Raw genomic sequence first — 22,111 nt, forward strand, 5'->3', positions numbered from 1 at the left:
ACTTAAATATTATAAATTATTATAAATTAATCTTTTTTCTAGTCAATGTAAAACTTTCAACACACTCCTCTCATATGGATGTATATACGTCTCATGTATAATAACATTAAACATTAATGAATGGTCTAATAGTGACCTCATAGCATATTAAACAATCAACAACAAATAACAAAGTTTGCTAAATAGACTTTAATTATGACTTTCATACTATATTAAGAAGTGAATTTAAAACATAACTCAATCTCAATAAATTGGCTCTAATGCTTTGTTAAAAAACTATGACTCTGATATCATGTAAGTAATGAACTTTAAACATAACTTAAGCTTATAAAATTAGTTTATAAGGTGAAGTTTGCACCACTTTTATATATATATATATATATATATATATATATATATATATATATATATATATATATATATTATGATTTAACCTTATTTATAATTGATGACTTCAAACAATTTCAATAGTAAACATTGAAAGAAAAAAATTGATATCATATTAAGAAGTAAATTTTAAATTCAACTTAACTTTACAAAATTGATTCTCATACCATATTAAGAGGTAAACTTTAAGCCTAACTTAATTTCATAAAATCAATTTGTAAAATAAGATTTGCATACATTTATATACTATGAAGTAACTTAATTTTTAGTCCGAATTCCAAAACTTTTAATAATAAATATTAAAAAGTAAAAGAATACGATGCATTTTGATGTCCCAATTTCTATGAAAAAGATTACGAAGGTTTTAGTATTAGTTTCTTTGAAAGCTTGTTTTAACTTATACATACATTACACATATTTTCTTTTTTTACTTCTTATTCTTCTTCTACAAATACAAGTAAATAAGTATAATTTTAAAATAAATTTTTGTTTCTACAACGAATATATTTAAAAAGTATTAGTTATCATCAATTAAACTTTTTTAAATACATAATTTTAGTATATATATTCAATATGTATTCTAAATAATATAATTGAATTTAAATATTTAATTAAAAAGTAATTTTAATCAAAATCTAAATTTCTTTAGTACTAAAATTATAATAGGATTATACTTAATTATTTATTTATCAGTAAAAATGGATCAAAAATCAAACAGTGGTTCTTTGATTACGGCTAATGACTTGGTCACATTTCTGTTCAATTGCACATCTTGATATTTTAGGGGCAGTTTTACTAATAATTTAAAAATGCCTCCTTGTTTCCAATTATGTTTTCGGTTTCAATATCTAGGCAAGAAATAGGTGCAAACAACAAAAAATTGCATATACACCAGTTCGAACAAAGAGGATACTGTTTCTGAAAAATGAAGTTTGATGCTTAAAAATTCAAACCACGAAAGGAAATTTACATTTTCCTCGTACTTAAATACTAGGTTCTAGGTTCACGAAGTAAATCAAACATGTATAAGAAAAAAAATTACTATAAAAGATGCAAGAACTAAGCATGAATAAATACTAGTAATTTAAGGGAGGTTAAAATCGATGAGCTACCTTCACTGTTGCGCACTTGACATTAAATTAATTGTACAAAAGATGGTAACATCAGTAATTTTGTTTGTTTTAAACATAAAGAATTATTGATAAAGAAAATAATACTAGAGTTGATCATTTTAATGATAAATTAATGGTTACATTCGCAAAATTTGTTACAGCAAACACTGTCCTAACCTCTTTTATCTAAGCTTTCTTTCTCTTGGCCTCATTTGTTGCATTCACAACTCACCTTGACAACTCTCATCTTCAACATATGCTACAGAAAGCACATTAGCACTTAGCAGCACTACCAGGTACTGTTAGACCACTCAATTTAGGAAATCATGCTGCCTGATGATTTAGGAAAACTTGTACCTACGATTAGGTATTACACGCCTCAACAAACTCAAACTCTGTCTTAGGATGTAACTTTACATCAAGACATAGTGCTCTCAACATATTCCATTGCTTTCCTCTTCACAGATTCAATACGTTCATCATCACCTTGGGATTTCTCATAATCAAGATACTTTTTGAACAAGAACTGTCAATCAAAACAACAATGTTCCACATGAGTCCGAGATTAAAAAAACGAACCAACATCAGCAAAATTAGTAATATAAACATGTTCACACACCTTCATCTTTTTAGGTGGGAGACTCAGACTAACAGCCCTTTCAAACAGCGCACGAATTATATCTTTGTCTTTATGTTGAATTTCCTGTCAAAATAATATACACAGTTAGGATCAATAAAATATTGATACAAATAGAAAATGAGATAGAGAATAATATACTTGATCGAGATAAACACTCCATAGGTCTGTTCTCTTTGGGTATTCCCGAAGAATTTTTTCAAACAAAGATCGCCCTCGATCTGGAACACCAACTTTGAATTCAAGAATCGCTGTCTGAGAGAAAAATTTAATATGCTTATGTTTGGGAAGGCATAACGAAGCTCGATCGATGAGAGGTTGGATTCCATCCTGGTTTTGCTTCAAAAGACTTTGTACACGCCTCAACCAAACCTATAATTCAACGCAGAATAAGTTCCACATACATTTTTTTGTCTAGACCAAAAGAGTAGTATTTTATACTTAAAAGTTACAATTACTTTGCAAGAATGCTTGAACTTCTTTGCCATTTTATTGAGAAGTTCATCGGCTAAATTATGCTGTTCAGTCCTCTCGTACATTCCCAAGAGTGCTAGATAGACCTTTTTGGGATCATTGTATTGTAGAGCTCTGTGGAATACTTTCATAACGGCCTCCTGTACAGAAACACTTATTAAGGATTCCACATAACATCGGTGAACAAGTAAAAACTGAAATTGCACGTTCTCCTCACCTCTCTAGGGTTGCCATACTTATTTTCCAAATTAAAGTAGGCCTTCCAAATGTTAAGCTTCTCGTTCTCTTCTCGGACATTTATGGTCATCAGAGCTCTTCAAAATTATGGATTATGCGAGTAAAAAACAATGTGAAATCAGATGATTATGGTAGTATGATATTCACATGGATGTATTCTGCCAGGATGAAGGGGAGATATACACTGTATGCAAACAAAAACTTTAAACAAAACCATCACGGGAAACAACACACTACATGAATCACGATATTTCCCCTCTTTTATGATGCATAAAAATACTAGTACGCAATCGATGCATATAGTCTCAAGTCGCTTTATTTCAAATGACATCATGTGGAAATCATCATTTAGTTCTCATATTTAAAAGAAGCTATTTAATTAAGTGCTGAATGTTTGCACTTCACTATGTAAATAACAAGATTTATAAGTTAGTCTTTTTTTTTCTATGCAGCATCCTCAAAGTTAAATGTTTACGTAACTGTTAAAACAGTTGCTGATATAACTGTTCGGTTTAAAAATTTGAGTATTCATAATTTATTTACAAAAACATGTTCTTTTCACTTGTTTACTACATTCAAAGTTTTGCATATGAAATAGTAAACAAAATCACCAAATCCATATGAATATTAAAACCAGAACACAGTGAAAACGGTGTGATTATGTGTGAAAATAGGCTAGCTTATAAGATCACTTGCGTATATAAAAACACTCTTCCTTCGATAGAAGAAGGTTCAATGTCTAATAGCCAAAAATTGACCTAAAAGTAAGCAAGAATAAACAAAAAGAGAACTGTTAAAACCCACTTTTGCCATTGATCTGCATTAGCATAGGACTATGTTTACGATACCCAAAAGAAGCTCAGGATTAGAAAAATCCAAATGAACTTCAATAATAATGTTTTAAGTTTGAATTTCGTAATCATTTAAAAATCTAAACAAAAAATCATAGTTCTTCAGACATACCTTTCAGCAATTGAGCGGGCTTTCTCCACATCAGCCATAGAAATCATGAAATCCATGTAATTTATCCAGATAAAACTGCTATTGGGAGAGCTTCTAATCAGCTTTTCAAACTCATCGGCTGTTCTAGGTACATCCTCCTCCAGTAATCTCTCCTCGGCTGCCCTTATTTGCTTCTCCCTGTACAATATACTTCCCCCATGTTAGAAATTAAAAACCAAATAAGAAAAAACAAATGAGATGGCATTCTATAAAAAGCAAATGCCAACGAACTAAGCATTGTATCAACCTTTCTTCCTTTGCTTTCCTCTTTTCACGCCTTTTATTCTTTTCGTGTATAATGACTTCTTCATTTCCATGCTCTTTACTGTGACTATTAGCATTATTTACATCAATTTGATCAAAGTCATCGAGAGAAACGTCAAGTGGTGGAATGTCTCCCCTATCTTGAGATCGTGAAAGAATTGGGAATTGATTCATTTCATCGTCAGAACCTATATTTGAGGTTTCCAGCGAACTATGCATAGAAGTTATAGACTTCTTTCCATCTGCTTCAATAAGTTCATCCGATCCTTCCTTGGATGCTATTTGAAGTAAAGTTCCATCCGTCATATATGAATTTTTCATTCCCAAAGAAATTCTGTGTCTTTCCTCATCCACCTAATGATAATTACAAAAAAACAAGTAATCAGTAATTTAGTACTTTAATACACACTGATCAAACAAGAAAGCTAAGCTGACATAGGACAAATAAGAATTCAATACTTCACTCAATTTAAAGATAATTAAGATATAAATTAGAGTTTGAATAAGTTATTTATCAACTCTGTTTATGCCTAACCAATTTACAACTATTTTTATTCATTATAAATCATATTCAAGCAACCCGTCCATATTTTCATTGGATCCAATTTTTTCCCATGTGGATATTAGGTTGTCTGTTAGGTCTACCCTTATTATGGTGCAACTTTCTGAATCGTCAATATATTTTATCTGAGTGGAAAGAACAAACATATTACAGATACAACAGGTCTCGTGCAAAGCATTTCCGATTGTAAAATATACACAGAAAATTGCAAACAATCAGTTAACAGCTAGAAGTTGCAGTTTACATTATAACCAACAGGCATATAAACTCCTGGAAAGAACATAGAATCCAGTAGCATATCTAAATCTTTATATATTTAAATTACCTTTAATATTCTTGCATTTACTCTCTCTCCAGCTTTATAGTTTGCTTCGATATTCTCAATCTGGTTATCAGAAATTTCTGATACATGGCATAATCCAACCTAGGTAATTGAAGAAGCATAATCAAGTGAGCTCACAGAACTATGATCATAATTTTAAATACAATCACAACGAAGAATACAATTTTCTTGATGAAGCTGTACAAATTTGAGACATCGAAGTTAATAAAAGAATAATAACATCAGATTAATATGAATAACACTAAACTATGCATACACTTATAAAATACTAAAAGCATGGACTAGAAATGGCAGCCGATGTTGTAGAAATACCATGTTTGTGTTGTCAATTACTATGAACAAACCAAATGACTCAACCCGCTTAATCCTGCCAGATATAATATCTCCGACATGAAATTTACTAAAATCAACAATCTCGGATTTGGAAGTATTGGTAACTGTGGATGTCCTCAGTGTAACTTCAACACGTTTTGAAAGAGGCTCCACAGATATAACCCTGCAATTTTTGCAATTTTCGTTCTCAGTACATTCCTTCAGAAATACATCATTTTAAGCAGTGAACAGACTATAGATTGAGTACTTACCTGCCAGATACAAGTTTTCCCACTGGAAATTCTTTCTCGGGTTCTTTAACATATTCATGCGATAAATTGGATAGAAGAATTTTGGCATCAACCTTTCGTGAGAGCATAATGAAGCAACCCTTTGGTGTGACATTCTTAATATAACCCTAACCAAAACAAGACAAATAAATCAAAAAGGAAACAATATATTGAGGAAAATATACATAACAAAAATTATATTCGACCAATTTATCCATGCCTAGTTTGAGAGCAAAAACCATAAACCCTAAAACAAACAATCTCAACTAATTTGCATTTCATAAACCAAACAAAGCATAAGATTTTTTCCATTACAAATGAAGGGAGAAAATAACAATGTTTCATTCATTATTCTGAAGAGAATTACAAAAGAGGAATCGTAGAAAACAAAAGAAATGTTCCCAGAAGTCCTCCTGACGAAAAATACAAAATAAAATAAAATTGATGTGTGATATAATATAGTGAGTCTACAAATTTAAAAAATACAAAGAAATTAAGAGAGATGAATGGAAATATGTGAGATATAATACAGTGGGGTTCACTAATTTCAAAATTATTTCTCCACAGACATCCCTAAAACAAACAATCTTTACTCATTCCCATCTATACAATACTGCAAACAAAAAATAAGAATTTACCTTTACAAATGAAGTAGAGAAAAGTATTTACCTTTATTTTTCTAAAGAGAATTATATAGAAGAGGAATGGTAGGAAAAAAAAGGTGCACAGAAGTCCTACTAATAAAATACAAAGAAAACTAAAATTTAAGAGCAAAATGCTTGAGGAAAAAGTTAAAAGAATAGCAAGGTTGCGGCATTTATCTCTAAAAGGTACCTACAACCCTTCAAAACCCCTTAAGTAAAAACAATGCACAAATTGATATCACTTCAAATGATTCCAAAACCATAACCTGCCTCGTAAATGATGAATGCTGACTTATTGGCAACTAATCTCCAGCAAATGAGATGGTAAGCAAAAACTCAACGTTAAATAAGCTAGCATGAAACCTACATACATAAGAATTATAAGAAAAGAGACAAAGGAAAATGCACTATACCTTTACAATCATATCAAGGTGTAGATCCTCAATCTTCTCTATACATTTGCCATTGGCATCCCTGAAAAATCAGCAATTGATAATATAACCCGTATAAAATATCAGGTCTAACAGATTCAACTATATTATTATTACTATAATAATTATATAACGTTTTGAAATTACTTGGGCACCAACCTGTGCTTTGAACAGGAGTAAACAAATGCACATAAACCCAAACAAACCAAATCTATTGCAGAAAAAAAATTGGCAATAAAAATTGCACTAAAAATTGACATGTGTCCATATCTAGAAAGATTTAGTAATTTATTAATTAATGGAATACGCACCAAAAAAAGCGCAATCAATGTAATCCTTAGAAAATGCATTAATTAGATGTTTCAACTCAAATAAGTCACAAAAAAAAATCCATTTTTGAATACTACATCTGAGTAATGGGTTCAAGCCCTGACATAACAGTAAAAATGTGTCGTGGTGATAGGTTGCCTGAGTACTTAAATTGGAAAAAAGCCTCTTCGCATAAGCAAGGGTAAGGCTGCGTAAAATAACTCAGCCCCACTTAATTAAGCAGTGAGCTTCAAGTTAATGGCAACTGCATATATTAGATCGATAGAAATAATCGGTCTGGTCTAAGACTAATAAAAATTCATCACAAAGTATCAGTAGTATTACTTACACAACGCTCTCAAGATCTGCAGAATCCTGGGAAAGCTTCACATTGGAAGATCGCAATGACAAGTCAAAATGAGTGGTACCCTTTACAGTGTGAGTAATTTCAAGAACTACGCATTTGACAAACTGCCCTTCATGATATCCAGACAGTGGATCATCCACCCACGTGTCTGCAATTTCGGTAAAATGTACTTTTCCATATGTACGAGGACTAATTTGGACAAGCAATCCACCAACACCTGGAAGTATTTTACTAACCCTTCCAGCCAAAATATCTCCTTCATGAACATATTCTGTTAAATCCTTGTCCATAATATTAATTTGTGGCTCTTCATTTGTTCTACAAGGAAGAGTTGAGAAGGGGTGTAAAACCAACCGCAGTAGCTTCTTCTCTGGGTTGAAACTTAGAACGTGACCAGAAACATGTTGCCCAACAAGGTATCTATTCTGGAAATCCTCTAGCTCACTGGGTTCAGTAGCACTATCAAGAATATATATCTGAGCCCCCACGTTTCGCGATATTGTTAACCAGACCCATTCACTTTCTACTTTGCTCACATAACCAGCCACACATTGCCCAATTCTAAACTCAAGATTTCCAGATACATCATCTATGTCACTGGAACCTGAATTGAAGTTGAGAATAAATAGCAGAAAGATTACAATAATTTTAACAATGAAAGGGCAAACAGTTAAAATAAATTTAACAAATAGATAGATACCGACAACATAGAATTAAAAGTATAAATGGAAACCAAAATACAGTTCAATTATGGGTGGGGATGAAAATATATATGTCCTTGCTTCCAATAAAAATGTGACCAATAACAATATCAATATTTAATGGCATGAGCATATAAGGTTATAAAATAAGGATAATAAGTAAAAATAAAATTATTTCTCAATAATAATGGAACGCTGGGATATAGTCCCATGCTCCACTGAGGTCAGTCCAAACATGACTACAGTTTGTGAAACAAATTATAGGTTTTAAAGGTAACTGGTTCTCCTGCACATGTTTCACAAATTGCCCAGGATTTCTATCGTTCACATCTTTGTTAGCGAGTGGTACACTAACCTGTAACCATTTCAGGTCTGACAGAAAGCTCCCACTGTGAGCCCTTCCTGTTGCCATCTGTTTCATTAGGTTTTGCAACAATCCTTGCAGTCACTGTCTGACCGATTTTGTAGCTAGAGAATGGATTTTTCGAATCATTACCATTATGTACCTGTCACAGGTAGGCACTGAACAATTGAGAAAAATAGTAAAAATGAAATAGCACATCAGCAATAGGGCAAGTCTCACCATTGCAATATTAAGGTTACTGCTATCTAAACATGGTCACAATTTACAGCTACAAAAAAAGCAAAACTACGGGCGCTTACATCTGATGAACTGAGCCCCAGATAGTGCTACAAGCTGTATCAATATATACAACTAAAAATGCTGAATTTAAATCTACACCAGAAACGCAAAAATGGTTACCTCTGTTATGTGAATCCTTCCATGTAGACCAAATCCAAACTTCACTTTCAGTTCAAGCATTTTTATATCAGTAATCTAGAAAACAATGTCATAAAAAAGAAAAATCATGATTGTCAGAAAAACAAAAAGTAGTAGTATTCAGATATAATAAAAGAGTAAAGGAGAAATAGTAGAAAATAGTCAGTCTACAAGAGTTGGAAAATGTTAGCAAGCTCCAGCATGGTACACTTTTACTTGTAACAAAAGAAATAATAGCTAATGTTAATCACATTCAAAAATCAGCAAAACAAAACATAATATTGAAGCCTATGGCAGTCCATGCATAAGCTTCCTTGTAGAATGCAGAGAAAACCTTCAAATAAATACCTAAATTTTAAAAACAAACTGATAAATCCACATACCTCTGCCTCAACCAGAGTTCCCACTTTATAGCTAGACTTCTTAGATCTTTTAGAACTGGTGGTCTCATTGACCTCACTTAGAAGTAAAAGCAACCTTCCCAATGTTTCAGGGCTCGGAAGTGCCATAACAGTTGCAATAACACTGACCAAGTAAAACATGTAATGCCATGTGTTATGGGTAAACTAGGAAAATAATTCTCATGTTTAAATTGAACTTATTTTACAATAAGTAAAAAAGTGTACAAGTATATTTATGACACGAGCTCATGAGACATCTATTACACATAAATATTTGGACTGAATCAAATACAAATAGAATTAGACATGATTAAGGAGTAGAAATTAAGTATTAGTAGTAATTGCTCAACACAGGAATCCAAGAATACAAGAGTAAGGACAAGATTTACCCATGTCCATATTTTATGCAGAAAAAGAAAAGGTCTAAATCAATCCTTGCAAAGAATACAAGATGGAAACTTATATGCAAGACAAGCTGTTAGATAAGTCACCTTCATAGCAGTCATCCTAACAAGGCTTACTTGTAACCTCATTGGAGTGACTTTGATTACAACCTTGAGAATGGCGATTTAGTACCACATTGACTAGGACTATGGCAAAACGAAGGTTATAAAGCTTAGACATTTCTCACTTTACAAGACAACTCAGCTTTGTAGAGTTAAAATAGGTCTAAAAACCCAAATTCTAAGACAAACAAACAGAGCTTAAAGGAGCCTTTCCTTGTATCTCAGAAAAAGAACATGCAACCAGAAACTTGTTTAGGAAGGGCTAAAACTCTACAACATACTGAAAGAGCAATTTAAGTCTAGAAATCACAGAGGTGGCACTGGCCTGGCTCATAATATTCATAACCCAGCGCATGGCTCTAAGGACATTGGTACCGACTTTACCATAAAAAGTGAAAAGCTGAATTGATATTTTTAATCAGTAAATTCTGTGCTCACCTCTGCCCATTTTGGTATTGTTTATGAGGAAACCTTTGTGTGTTATAGTCCGATATAGATGCATATCCTATCACATAATCATTTTCTGGAATTGATACAACCTGCTTTGCAGAGAATTAATTCAGTAAAATACATTAATATGCATGAACAAGTTTTATCAGAAAATAGCCAATGGTGAAGAATAATAACACCAATACTTGCCATGTAATTTTCTTTCACAATTTCCACAACTGCCTTCACAGTCTGATGCAATACCAACTCCTTGGATGCCTCCCTTCTACGTTTCTGGAATTGAGTTATTTCATTGATTTTGTAAAAGTAAAGAAATAATATTGGCAAAACGTATCAAGAAAATCGTTGCCCTTCTCAAGACAAAATTGAATGCTGATTATGGAACCTTCTCAAGACAAAACTATTTCTCCTTTCATTTAAAAAGGGAATGCATATTGGAGAGAAGAAATAGTGTAACTAGATATTTTCATTTTTCAAATAGGAAGTATATAAAAATGTTTCTGTAGCATGACAGTGTATAACTTATAACAAAAAATTCAATCAGGTCTTTCTCTGCGCTGTGGAACAAAAATGTGAATATGTGCGTGAAGACAGGAAATGGGTGAGGGGATGCTTACCTTCTTGTTAGTACGACTTACGGAACTTTCTTTAGAACTATTAAAGAACTCTGGTTTTAGAGTTAAATCAACAAGCCGTTCTGCCTTAGCAACATCAACAACCAACGCTTCCACTTCGGAGCCACTCTCCAAAATAGTTCCAGCCACTAAGTAATCATACAGTGAAAAGTGGAACTTGCAATTGAGTCAGAATCACCAAAACATATTAGTTAGAAACTAAATTATAAGTTGAAAGGCCAAAACATACACTGATAATTGGTAATAAAACCAAAAACGTCACTATACTTTTCAAAGCTTAGAACAAGTCCAACATCTGTAACATCCTTAACTCTCCCTTTTGCAACCACACCAATGTTAAATCCTTCAACCCACTTCAAATCAGATGCACCAGAGCCCAAATTCTGCAACTTGGCAATCTAATTCAAAGAACCACACAAGATTAGAAGCAATTGAAAAGGGAGAGGACGCGCAAAGAAATGAATATGGTAAGAAATATATAGCATTACACTGTTTGCTATGACAAGTCCAAAAACAATTCATAGCCTGAACCTTTTTCATGAATTCATCAGGAATTTGCTAAAATTCAAGGGTGATTTTCAGACCAGTCAAAGTGGTACAGACCACTTACCTATCCATGAATCAATAATAATGTCAACTCATTTCCGTTAAATTTTTAGTATTTTGTATTTTCCAAAATTTAATCAAAAGAGGAGGTGCAAATCAAAATTTGCAGCTATGGTTTTTTATAAGGGCTAGCTACATATACCACCTAAAAAAATGCCACGAGAAGAAAGCAAAATTGTAAAAGTGCTCTAAAACTTCATCCCTGATATAGTTGCATAACAAAGTGAACACCTCTATATTATTATCTAATCAAAATAAAATAACCACCTAAATATACAAAAACATACGGAGGTACAACAGAAATCTACTAAACTAAAAAAAAAGAAAAAAAACATGTACTAAATTTCAAAAGAACAATCCAGACCAAAAGTAAGTCAACAAGGCCTAACATGTTTACTGAGCACTGAAAACAGCATAAGATAAACAATCTAACATGTAGAATTAAATCTAACATGTAGGGACATACATATATTGTCGTAGGGTAGTTCAATTTTCAAGCCAACCCAATTAAACATAATTGGGTTACATATTACCTTTTATATTTAGCAACCCAACCCAACCATTACAGCATTGGTTGGATTGAGTAATTAAAAATAATAGTAAAAGTAAAAAATTACAATCTAGCAACAGTACCTAACACACATAAATAGTAATTGTCAACATATTGCATAATCTAAACAGCAATCATAAAATAAACGCCATAAATTTGTTTAACAACTTTGTAATGAAGTCTCTAAGTAAGAAGGCAAACACAATTTAATTGTAATAACATGGATGATATGTAACGTTTAAGAACAGTACTCATAAAACAGAATAAAACTGTGTTTTGTATAGTAGAAACGCATCTATATGTAGTTGAGCTGTATTCATTGGTTTTGAAACCCATGAACTTGGTTCCGAACCCAATTCTAATTGGATGCGCTATAAGAAACCAACTGAATCCCATGACCCGACCCAACTTACAAAAATGTTGGGGTGGGAAGGAATTTATAAGGTTTAAGTGCACCCAATTAAGGAATTTATGGGTTTAGGGTTTAATGACAATTGTTCATACCTTTTCATCCATGAGAAAATAGTCCTGAATAAATGATGCATCAGTTGAAGAACATTCTGTCTGCTTTAGAGATAGCGTTACTCTACCAGTTTCACTACTAACCTGATGTTTAAAAAAAATTACACTGTTTTAGACAGCACTAAGCTTTCTTAAAAATCAAATTTACAACTTTCAATATACTAACATTGGATATGTTGCTGCGAACTGATTGCCCAATGTAATAGGCTTCCAAAATATTGGTTTTGTGGTCATCTGCAGCCTATACAAAACCAATAGAATGAGGTCCCAATTATCATGTGCCAAAGATACAGTGAGGTGTGTAAAAGTGAAAGAAAGGATAGGCCTGAGATACCTTATTTCTTGGAGCAAAGCCAGTTAAATGACCAAGGAAACGAACAAAGCAGCCAGACTCAATTAAGTTACATATATAGCCCTGCACCATACACAATTTAAGTCAATGACATGAAAGAAACTAAAATATGTAACATTAAAAAATGTGACTTTGAAAAAAGTGCTACAAGCAATTCATATATGTTTAACGAGGTTGAGAATACAACTGATCATAAACAAGGGCTACAGCCTGTCACAGACAAGGCATGATAAAACAGCTTTCAAAAACCAAACAATATAATCATCACCAAAGACTTCCCCTCAAGTTGGAGCAAATAAATTGTATGTACCAAGCATGGAACATATAAACTGAACTTGAGGTCCTCTAATGATTCAGTCAAAGTATTTGTAAGTTGATTACTGGAATTGATAAATTCAGTACTAATCTGTACCAATAACAACTTCTTTCAAATAAAGTGACGATCATTCTCAATATAAGTTTAGTTCTTTCATAAAACACTAGGTTAGAAACGGTTGTCTGTTTATCACAATATAACTTCATCTTGAAGAAGATGTTTAATCCACATAAATTCACCGCTCTGCTACCAAGTTGAACGTTACAGATTCAGAAACAGTGTTCCTACACTCCACTGATGTGTGTGTAAATATAAAGGCTACTACTGCCTATAACATACTAAGCATAACAAAAACAGCTTTATTAAAGCTATACAGCAAAAGATAATCATTATTCGATAGACATCATCACTTACATTCACAACAGAGTTAGGCTGAATCTGATTGATATCTGAAGGAATCTGCTGAGCATGTTTAATAAGAGAGCTTTTGGCAGACAGAATCAAATTGTTTCCCTTAACATCTACATTGATTAAAATCAAACATTAAATTACTAATTGTAGGTTTATAATGAAAGTTTTCAACTTGATAAATGACACGGAAAGGCAAAATACAGAACAATAAGAGTACATCCCATTCATATCTAAGGAAAAACATTAAAAATTATGTTGAGTTTCTAATCCACACGACCCAAAGGCAATAAAATGATGAATCATTTTGATGTCACGATGTAAAATTGACCTCCTATTTCTCTGATACTTTAGGCAAAGTACAATTATAAACAAAAACATCATAGTTTTAATTATAGTAGTAAACTAAAAGGCAGAATCAACAATTCCTGCTTAATAGTTCTGTACAGGCATCAATTTTGTCGTGACATGGGATACTACATAGAATGCCCTCAATATCTTAAGTGTACCTAGAACCAGCAGTTGATCAAAATTATATCCGGGTTTCAATAGTTTGTTCATCAGAATAGCTTGCCCTGAAGAAAAAAAGCTACAATTAGCAATTATATTAAGAGTAAGCAGAAAATGCAAAAGCCTTTACCTAACAAGGGAATTTTTACCATGATGATCTGCCAAGTGCTCTGTGGATATTGTACCCCTTGAGAAACCACTTGCATTGACATAAACAATTATATTAGTGGATGTAATTCTGTCAACAACTCCTGAAACAAGGCTGCCCAAGGTAACTACATCATCTTCCGACACCCTGTCATTATTCACATTGGATTAGCATATGTCGTCCCAGAATGTGCCTGCCTATACCTTTTAAAAACTTCACTAAAGTAAGTCAGCAGATGCTTCTCATAAAACATAAAAGAAGTCAAACTACTATTCTTTTATATTTGGAAGTATATGATCCCCTAAAAAAAGCAGTCTGATGATCAATTACACATTCAAAAATTTAGTAGACATTTCCAGAAGCAGGAACTCAACAAGCATAAAGTGGAAAAATGCAAACCTTGTGGGTTTTATTATGAAACTAAGGTTGATCCTCTGTGAAGCAGGAATTGAACTTACTACCCGGCATTTGACAACTTGTCCAACATTGTACACAGTACCTGGATCAGCACCTGGCTCTAATCCAAGTTCAAATCTGCTCTTACATCAAATCAAAACAATGAATATATTACATAATTAGCTCTTTTTGAGAGAAAAACACCAATACCACATGACGATGGGAATTTATTAAAAAATATAGTCATTAGTTTCCAAGAAGCCAAAACATAATCCTAGGAAAGCAATACACAACCAAAACTACAGGCCTGAAATTATAAACTAGTTCAAATTTAAAAATGGGACAAATAAGACAGGACTAAAGTCGCAGATAACCCTTCCATTCACAAGAGAATATGAAAGGCATGATCAGTTGATAAGATCAAAGTCGTTAAAGGCAACTAACAGAAACAAAAAAACAATGAATTGGCAAGTACATATTTCGGGAACCTCCAACAGAGTCAAAGGAATACCCTTCTTGGCAATATTATTGGGTACTGTGTGCACAAGTTCTAAACTTACGACCATTATTTATAATTAACATTAAAACTTCTTACGTTTTAAGAAAATTATACATGTAAATAGAAGTAAAAGTCAACTAAACAAACAAAATTGAGAATTCGCCAATACTGTTTCAAATAGGAGACATCAAACAATCAATAAAATTAAAGAACAGGTAGGGAGTTTATTATTCAAAATTCAAAGTTCAATGAAGTGAAAAGAATGGAGGCTAGATGGCATTGGATATACTGCTCAAGATGAGTGAGTCTCACAAAGTTAATATAAGTTTAGGAAACTACATCCAGATAGGTATTATTATTATTACTACTACTTTTAAGAATGAAGAAATTAGTCAAAGACTAGAAGGTGAAATAATGAACATGGAATTTCAAAAACAAAGGTCACGCGATTTAAGCAACAATCAAAGTATAACTGACTGTGATTATGATACAAGTATACAGACAAATTTGAGACTTGCCTAGGAGCATATCCATGCACCCCATTGTAAAACCGTACAAAGCATCCATGAACTTCAATTTTTGTTATCCATCCATGGGTTATCAAACCATCAGTTGCATCAGTATATGAGCTAATAATCCCATGTTTCGATTTCACCTGTAAAAATATCATATATTTTATTCAAAACTGAATGGAGAACCGGTCATTTTGGTTGGAGTGGGGAGATACTAATAAATGCTCAAAAATCTCTTCTCCATTGAGAAGAGTGCATCAACAAACAAGCATATTGATAGATGTGAACAGAAAAAGGAAGCTTTTTGTGTCACTTCTTCAAACCCCCTACCCCACCCCCTTTGGGTTTGAAGAAGTGGGTGGGGTAGAGTGTGTTTGAAGACATAAAGGCTGTTATCAGCAAACAAATACTGCTCCACAAACTTTATGATCTAAAGACTGTTATAATAGGAAAAACAGAAGCTAAAGTTTATGGACATGCATTATCACTATAAAAAAATTATTATACTGCCATTTAGATTGAATAAACAGGAGAAGAGTTCACATGTAGAAACATACAAGGGTTTTCTTGTGTGTAACCGTCACTCTCTTCGACTTGCAACCGAGCACTCGGAAAACCAATTCAGCTCCCACCTGTAACATAATTCAAGCAAAAACTTCAGCCACATAGTGTCAAATCTGTCCCACCACACAGATGCAACAAAACAAATCTACATTATATTGTCAACAGAAACAAAAGATGACTACTAAAAATTAAGTAAAAGCATGCACAGCAAGAATACAACCTTAAATTTTTTTCCAGGCTTTGAAATTTCCAATTCAGACATATGTCGAAGCGGACAAAGAGCCTTCACACCACCTGGAATTTGCACTATAGCACCAAAGCTATCAACTGAAAGTATCTTAGCCTTCACCACCATGCCTGGCTTGACATCAGAATGAGTAAACACTTCCTCTTCCAAAGCACTAGCCTGCATGATACAAAAACATTAAGATGATTAAAGTGGAATGCCAACATAAAAGGTACCATTCAATTACAAATGCTAAACATCTTTTGGAAATTAAATGTTGTACGATGACAACCTTCAAAACTCCTGTTGCCATTCCTTCCAAATATCTTAACCCAAGAATTCGAACTCGAACATGATTTCCTTCCTTGAACTTCTTCTCGAGTTTTTGGATCTCCCCTTCCGCAATATCTGATATCTGTCAACAATAATTTCAAAAATCTTTTTACATTTTTCCTTGGTCAGGTAAGGCTTATTGTTATTGTAATGAAGTCTAACATTCATATTTCATTCTGTAAAATTCTACATCATTAAAACTTATGCAGACAGTACTTACATTGACAAAAACAGGAGTTGGCTCCGGAATTGATGGAACTTCAAGCAATAGTCCAGATCCTTTATCAACCCTTACAACCTTTGAGTTGTCATATATATCTCCAATTTTAACATGCTGCACAATAATGTAGTTCATTAGTCTACAAAATGGAACAATGATTACCAACATCAAACACTAGGAAAGAGAGAAAAAGGAGAGATATTACTATGCAGAAATAATTTTTTTTCTAATAACATAAATCTAAAATAGTGAAGCACCTTACACAAAAAACAAAGAAATAAAGCTTCACATCGACTTCAACCCCACAAACAACACTGGCAAAGTAATTTATATCAGCAACAATCCTACTTCTATTACAATGTAGGTACTATAAGAATAACAAATGAAAATCACTTATAATCTAGTGGAATTCCCCAATTTATAAGATTATTAAAATCACTACATCAGTAAGATTCAACCATTTTTAAAATGGATAGTTTTTCCATGTAAATTTCCCAGCATTCCTTCTGGCTTCGCCAGACATAACAGAAAGTGTAGAGAGAATTCACGGCAATGCAACACATGCATATACAATGATGCAACCAATTCATTTATTAATAGGAAAAAACATTATTATAGTAGAGACCTGTTGAAGTCATCTTCCCTCTTATTATAGAGATGATTTTAGGATTCTTTCAAATGCATTTCCATTTATTGCCTAAGATTCCTATAAATAATATTAAAACTTTAGAACGTTCTCAATTTTTTTTCCAGACGTGTATTCAAGTTAATCCAAACATGTTCCAATCAGTATATTAATTGTGGAAGCAACAAAAGAAGAAATATATCATTTAACAACATTGAAGAGCAAAAAGTAGTTGGAAAGAAAAGAAAAAACAGTTAAAGAATTCATTCCATGGAATGAAGTATCCCATCAACAATATATAAGCTAAAAAACTTACAGAAGGAGGGGCTCTGTTCTGAACAAGATGTGGATTCAGCGTCAAACCAACAGATCTACTTGATGGATCAATGAATAATATTCGAGAAACAACCTAAATTACATACAATGCACTTAGAAATAGAAAAGTAACTTTGAAAAGTAGTAATATGATTGGCAGAACAAAAGACAACTGTAAAACACATCAACCATATATCAAACCCAATGCAAACATCCATCAAGGCAAATGAGTATGAAGCCAAGAGAAAACAAATGAACACGACAATGCATTATGAAGTTATAAGTGTAATCCGAAATCCAATTATATCAAAGAACAAGGGAGTTGAGTAGAAACAAAACATGAAATTCTTTTGATAGAAAAAATAAAAGCCTTAACACAACTTGTGAAATGCACATATATCCACTTGTACAATTTAAAGTTACAAAAAATACACTTGAAATTAAAGCCGTATACAGTTAAGAACAGTTGAAGAAGAGTAGAAGGCAAGGCTAAAGAGTTTTCATCTGTAAGCAGTTTCTAATGGATTGCTTGTACTATAATAGGCCAATGCTACCTATTAGCATAAAGCCAAACAAGGCATCAAAATGCTTTTTCCATTTGAAAATTAGATCAAATAACACATGGGCATACATGCATGAAAAACCTTGCACTAAATAACTCAGTAAATATAGAAAAGGAGCTTGCAACAAAAGCATTCCACTGTGATAGGAAACTACATGAATGCTACAAGATAAAAAATAAAAAAATAAAAATTGGAGGGCAACTCGTATATGTTGCATGTAAAAATTAAAATTAAAAAGTACCTTCTGAGATTGAATGTATTTCTCCTTCCAGTTTGTTCCAGGATAAATATTTTGCAAATGAAACAGATCAACCTGCATGAAAAGATTCTTAATATTAATATTGTGAGGGTAATGGGGGTGTCAAGAGGATCAATTAACAGTGTGATTGAAGGATTGCAAATACATCAATTATCAATTAAAGGATACACTTACAGTTCCAGTGAAGTATGTGAGAAACGATAACATAACACCATTCTCAAGGATTGACTTCACACGGGCATTTATCATCATTCCTGGAACTAGAAGATCAATTGATAAACCTCTGAGATCTTTTGTCTGAATAAAATGCATAAAGAAAGTAACCATTCAGATAGGAAAGTGAGAACCATTAAAAATAGGTACCAAAATGACAAAAGAATGAACACAGAAAGCATACCACACTTTTGGACATTGTATCAGGATCAGAACTCAGGTAAACAACTTTACGAACTTTATCAATGCTCCTAACCAAACCCTGCAGAAGTTTTCCAATTTTTACTTCACCGCCCCAGCCTTCTGCATGAGGAAAGAAAAGCACAAATTGAACTCGGTTCAATCATGCCAAACAAGAATATAAATAAAACCCACAGCAGTTGATTTTATTTTACCAGTAGAGCTGTCTTTTGGTAGGAATCCCATGAAAGAAGACACACCAAAATGAAGAATGTAACCATGATCTTCAATGCTTTTCACATATGCAGCAAGGACCTGATTTACGTAGTGTGCAAAAAAAATCAAAAGTTCCATCTATCATATTCCTAATCCCTATTACTCTCAAACCACAACAGGCTATATAATATGAAAGGCATTGCAATCATCACATCACGGTGGACCAAAATAAAGTAATAAAAGGTAAAAAAAATAAGAACTAATTTTCTTTTACCTTGTTATAATGCAAGAATCAGATTTAAATCAACAGAAAAAGGTCTAACATAGTATACTTCTAATTTATTATTTATTAAATGTAGCAAATCCTCGGTATAAATTATTTAAAATAACTGTTTTCAAATAGAAATATTGATCAAGTTAGCAATCTAATTTATAAGAAATTCCATAGAGTTCAATTCCTATATATTTTTTATGGAAAGTTGCTCTGTCAGAAGCAACAAGTAATACCGTAAGGAATGTAACACAATAAGCTACAAATATCCAATCTACAAAATATAAATCATCTACAATAAGTAGACAAATGCAAGGTGAATTAAACCACATAAAAGTCCATGTGCTACCATCCAGAGTAGCAGATAAAGAAATAAACAAGCCTAATTTAATTATAGTATACTAGAAAACATACTGACTCCAATATATCACAATAATCTCAGGTTAAGGTCGGCATAGGACTGCATAAAATGTTGTTGAAATTACCATTCCAAATGAAGATTTGGTAAATAGGACCCATGTATGTCATAATTGACAATATCTTAAAAATCAAAGGAGGAAACTAAATTCTAGTCTAGATGAATCGTATAAAAAAGCTACACATAATTTCATGATAAAATAGTGACATACCATGCCTTCCTGAACAACATCCAAGTTGTAGTTCTTGTGCACCAATGAAAGACGCAAGGAAAGCCAAATTTTCCTTCTTCCTTTTTCTTTGTTTTCATCATCCAATCTCAGTACAACACAAGAAACCAGTTGCCCAACATAAAAAACACCAGAAAGGAAAATTTCCCCAACCTGATGCAAGCAAGAAAGAACAACAAAATTAAAATATAATTAGAAAACTTACGATGAGGAGTGAAATTATGTGTGAGAAGAAGAGCAAGAACAATCAGAATTTGACAAAAAGCTTATTGCACACCTCAATCTTGTCATCAAAAATAGGATCCACTGCATCTGATGCGTGTACCAAACCACGTAAACCGCCTGGTAAGCTAACTACAAGATCCTTCTCATTTACTTCAGCAACAACTCCCCAAAGCTTCATTCCAGGAGTTATATTCTGCCATACATGCGAGAACAAAATTTTAAAGCACAGCACGCACAAAAAATAAAAAGGAATCCAACCGGTATGATCTCGATAAGCAAATAATAAAATGTAATAATCAGAGACTAAATGCATGTTATACCACTAGTTTGGTCATCCCGATTGGAAAATCTTGAAAAAAAAATAACAGTTAATTGAATGAACAAAAAAATTCAAATTAAACTTTCAACTACCAACTAAAAAAGCTAAAAGTTCTACGCATTTAATGTAATTGTACGTATTAAGCCCATACATGGCAGGCCACCGTAGCTATTCTTTACATGCAATTACAAATATAAACAATATGCAAAAACAAGAAGCACAGCACAACTTGTAAAACAAACTCGTTTCTAAAAGTTATATTCGTTGGATAAACAATTCGCCTCTTCCATCCTACCAAACACCGCATGGTACCTTGAGAGTAACTTTATGCACGCGCTTTGGCAACTTTCCGGTGATACCCCCACCAGAAAGCGAGCCCCAATCATCTACAGCCTCATTACTCTTACTCAAAGCCTTTCTTCCCTTATTCTTCTTCGTCTTTTTCGTGTGATTCTCGCCACCAAATTTATCATAATCACTCCTTGGATTAAAAAAAACTTCTCCACCTACATGAAACACATTCAATCCAAACCAAATTCAAACAAGAAAATATAAAACTCAGTAGAAAAATTTGGAATACGGAGAGTGACTGGGTGCAACCTCGAGGGAAATCGGGAACCTCGTCTTCTAGCTGCAAAGGTAGTGTTTCCGACTTAGTGGCGGCGACGGCGTCGTTTTGCTTCCTCTCCTTCCGTTTGAATTTTTTCTTTGAGGCGTTATCTATTTTCGGTTTGTCTCCTGACACCTTCGTGTTCTTCGTTCTCTTAGAATGCGGTGCCATGTCGAAACGTTTCTTTGCAGAGACGAAGAAACAGGGTTTAGAAGGAAGGGTTTTAGGGTGGGAAGTGGTAAGAAAAACAAGAAGAAACACATTGGGCTTAAATAAAAAGGGACAAAAATGTATAGAAAATAAAATTTCTATATGCACCCCTTACCTTAATAGTAAAGGCGCCTTTTATAAGTTAACTCTTCTCCCTCAACTACAGCTAATCAAAAGCTCTTCGAACTAACTTTTTTTTTTCAATAAAGAACACTTATAGATATAAATAATTAGTATATCTGTAAAATAATTAAGTAAAAAATTGCCTAGCAATATTTTTTATTATTTATAGTAGAATTATTTATGGAAAATAGTTAATTTTTTTAAAGAATAAAAATCTAGGTTGTTAAAATACAAATAAATATTGCAGAAGTTAATAATTTAAATAAATTATAAATATTATATAACTTTCATCGTAAATAATATCAATTTGTATAATTAAGTGCATTTT

General features: G+C 32.8%; 1 protein-coding gene across 2 annotated transcripts; it reads right to left on the reverse strand.

The window, feature by feature from the left end:
• Positions 1–1,496: 1,496 nt before the first annotated feature.
• Positions 1,497–21,680, reverse strand: LOC124837056 (RIBOSOMAL RNA PROCESSING 5). Of its 2 annotated transcripts, none has more exons than XM_088096393.1 (40): positions 21,441–21,680; positions 21,153–21,346; positions 20,574–20,714; positions 20,279–20,449; positions 19,378–19,477; positions 19,167–19,282; positions 18,944–19,066; positions 18,752–18,823; positions 17,949–18,041; positions 17,008–17,121; positions 16,747–16,869; positions 16,449–16,634; positions 16,222–16,296; positions 15,671–15,807; positions 14,657–14,791; positions 14,259–14,404; positions 14,109–14,174; positions 13,606–13,712; positions 12,858–12,938; positions 12,690–12,764; positions 12,506–12,607; positions 11,075–11,243; positions 10,828–10,973; positions 10,400–10,483; positions 10,199–10,299; positions 9,237–9,378; positions 8,836–8,910; positions 8,428–8,578; positions 7,354–7,975; positions 6,678–6,738; positions 5,603–5,748; positions 5,331–5,514; positions 5,001–5,099; positions 4,097–4,467; positions 3,811–3,987; positions 2,828–2,924; positions 2,595–2,750; positions 2,278–2,508; positions 2,119–2,202; positions 1,497–2,025 (listed from the first exon to the last, which is right to left on the reverse strand). In XM_088096393.1, exons 1-40 carry the CDS (start codon positions 21,619–21,621, stop codon positions 1,918–1,920), a joined length of 5,742 nt encoding a protein of 1,913 aa, XP_087952519.1. In that variant the 5' UTR covers positions 21,622–21,680; the 3' UTR covers positions 1,497–1,917. The 2 variants fall into 2 exon arrangements, with proteins under 2 accessions (XP_087952519.1, XP_087952518.1); XM_088096392.1 differs by having other exon boundaries at positions 19,167–19,285.
• Positions 21,681–22,111: the final 431 nt, after the last annotated feature.

This window comes from Vigna umbellata, chromosome 8 (genome assembly GCF_029865625.1).
Source record: "Vigna umbellata cultivar VRB3 chromosome 8, Vumbellata_1.0, whole genome shotgun sequence".
In the NCBI taxonomy this organism is placed as follows: domain Eukaryota; kingdom Viridiplantae; phylum Streptophyta; class Magnoliopsida; order Fabales; family Fabaceae; genus Vigna; species Vigna umbellata.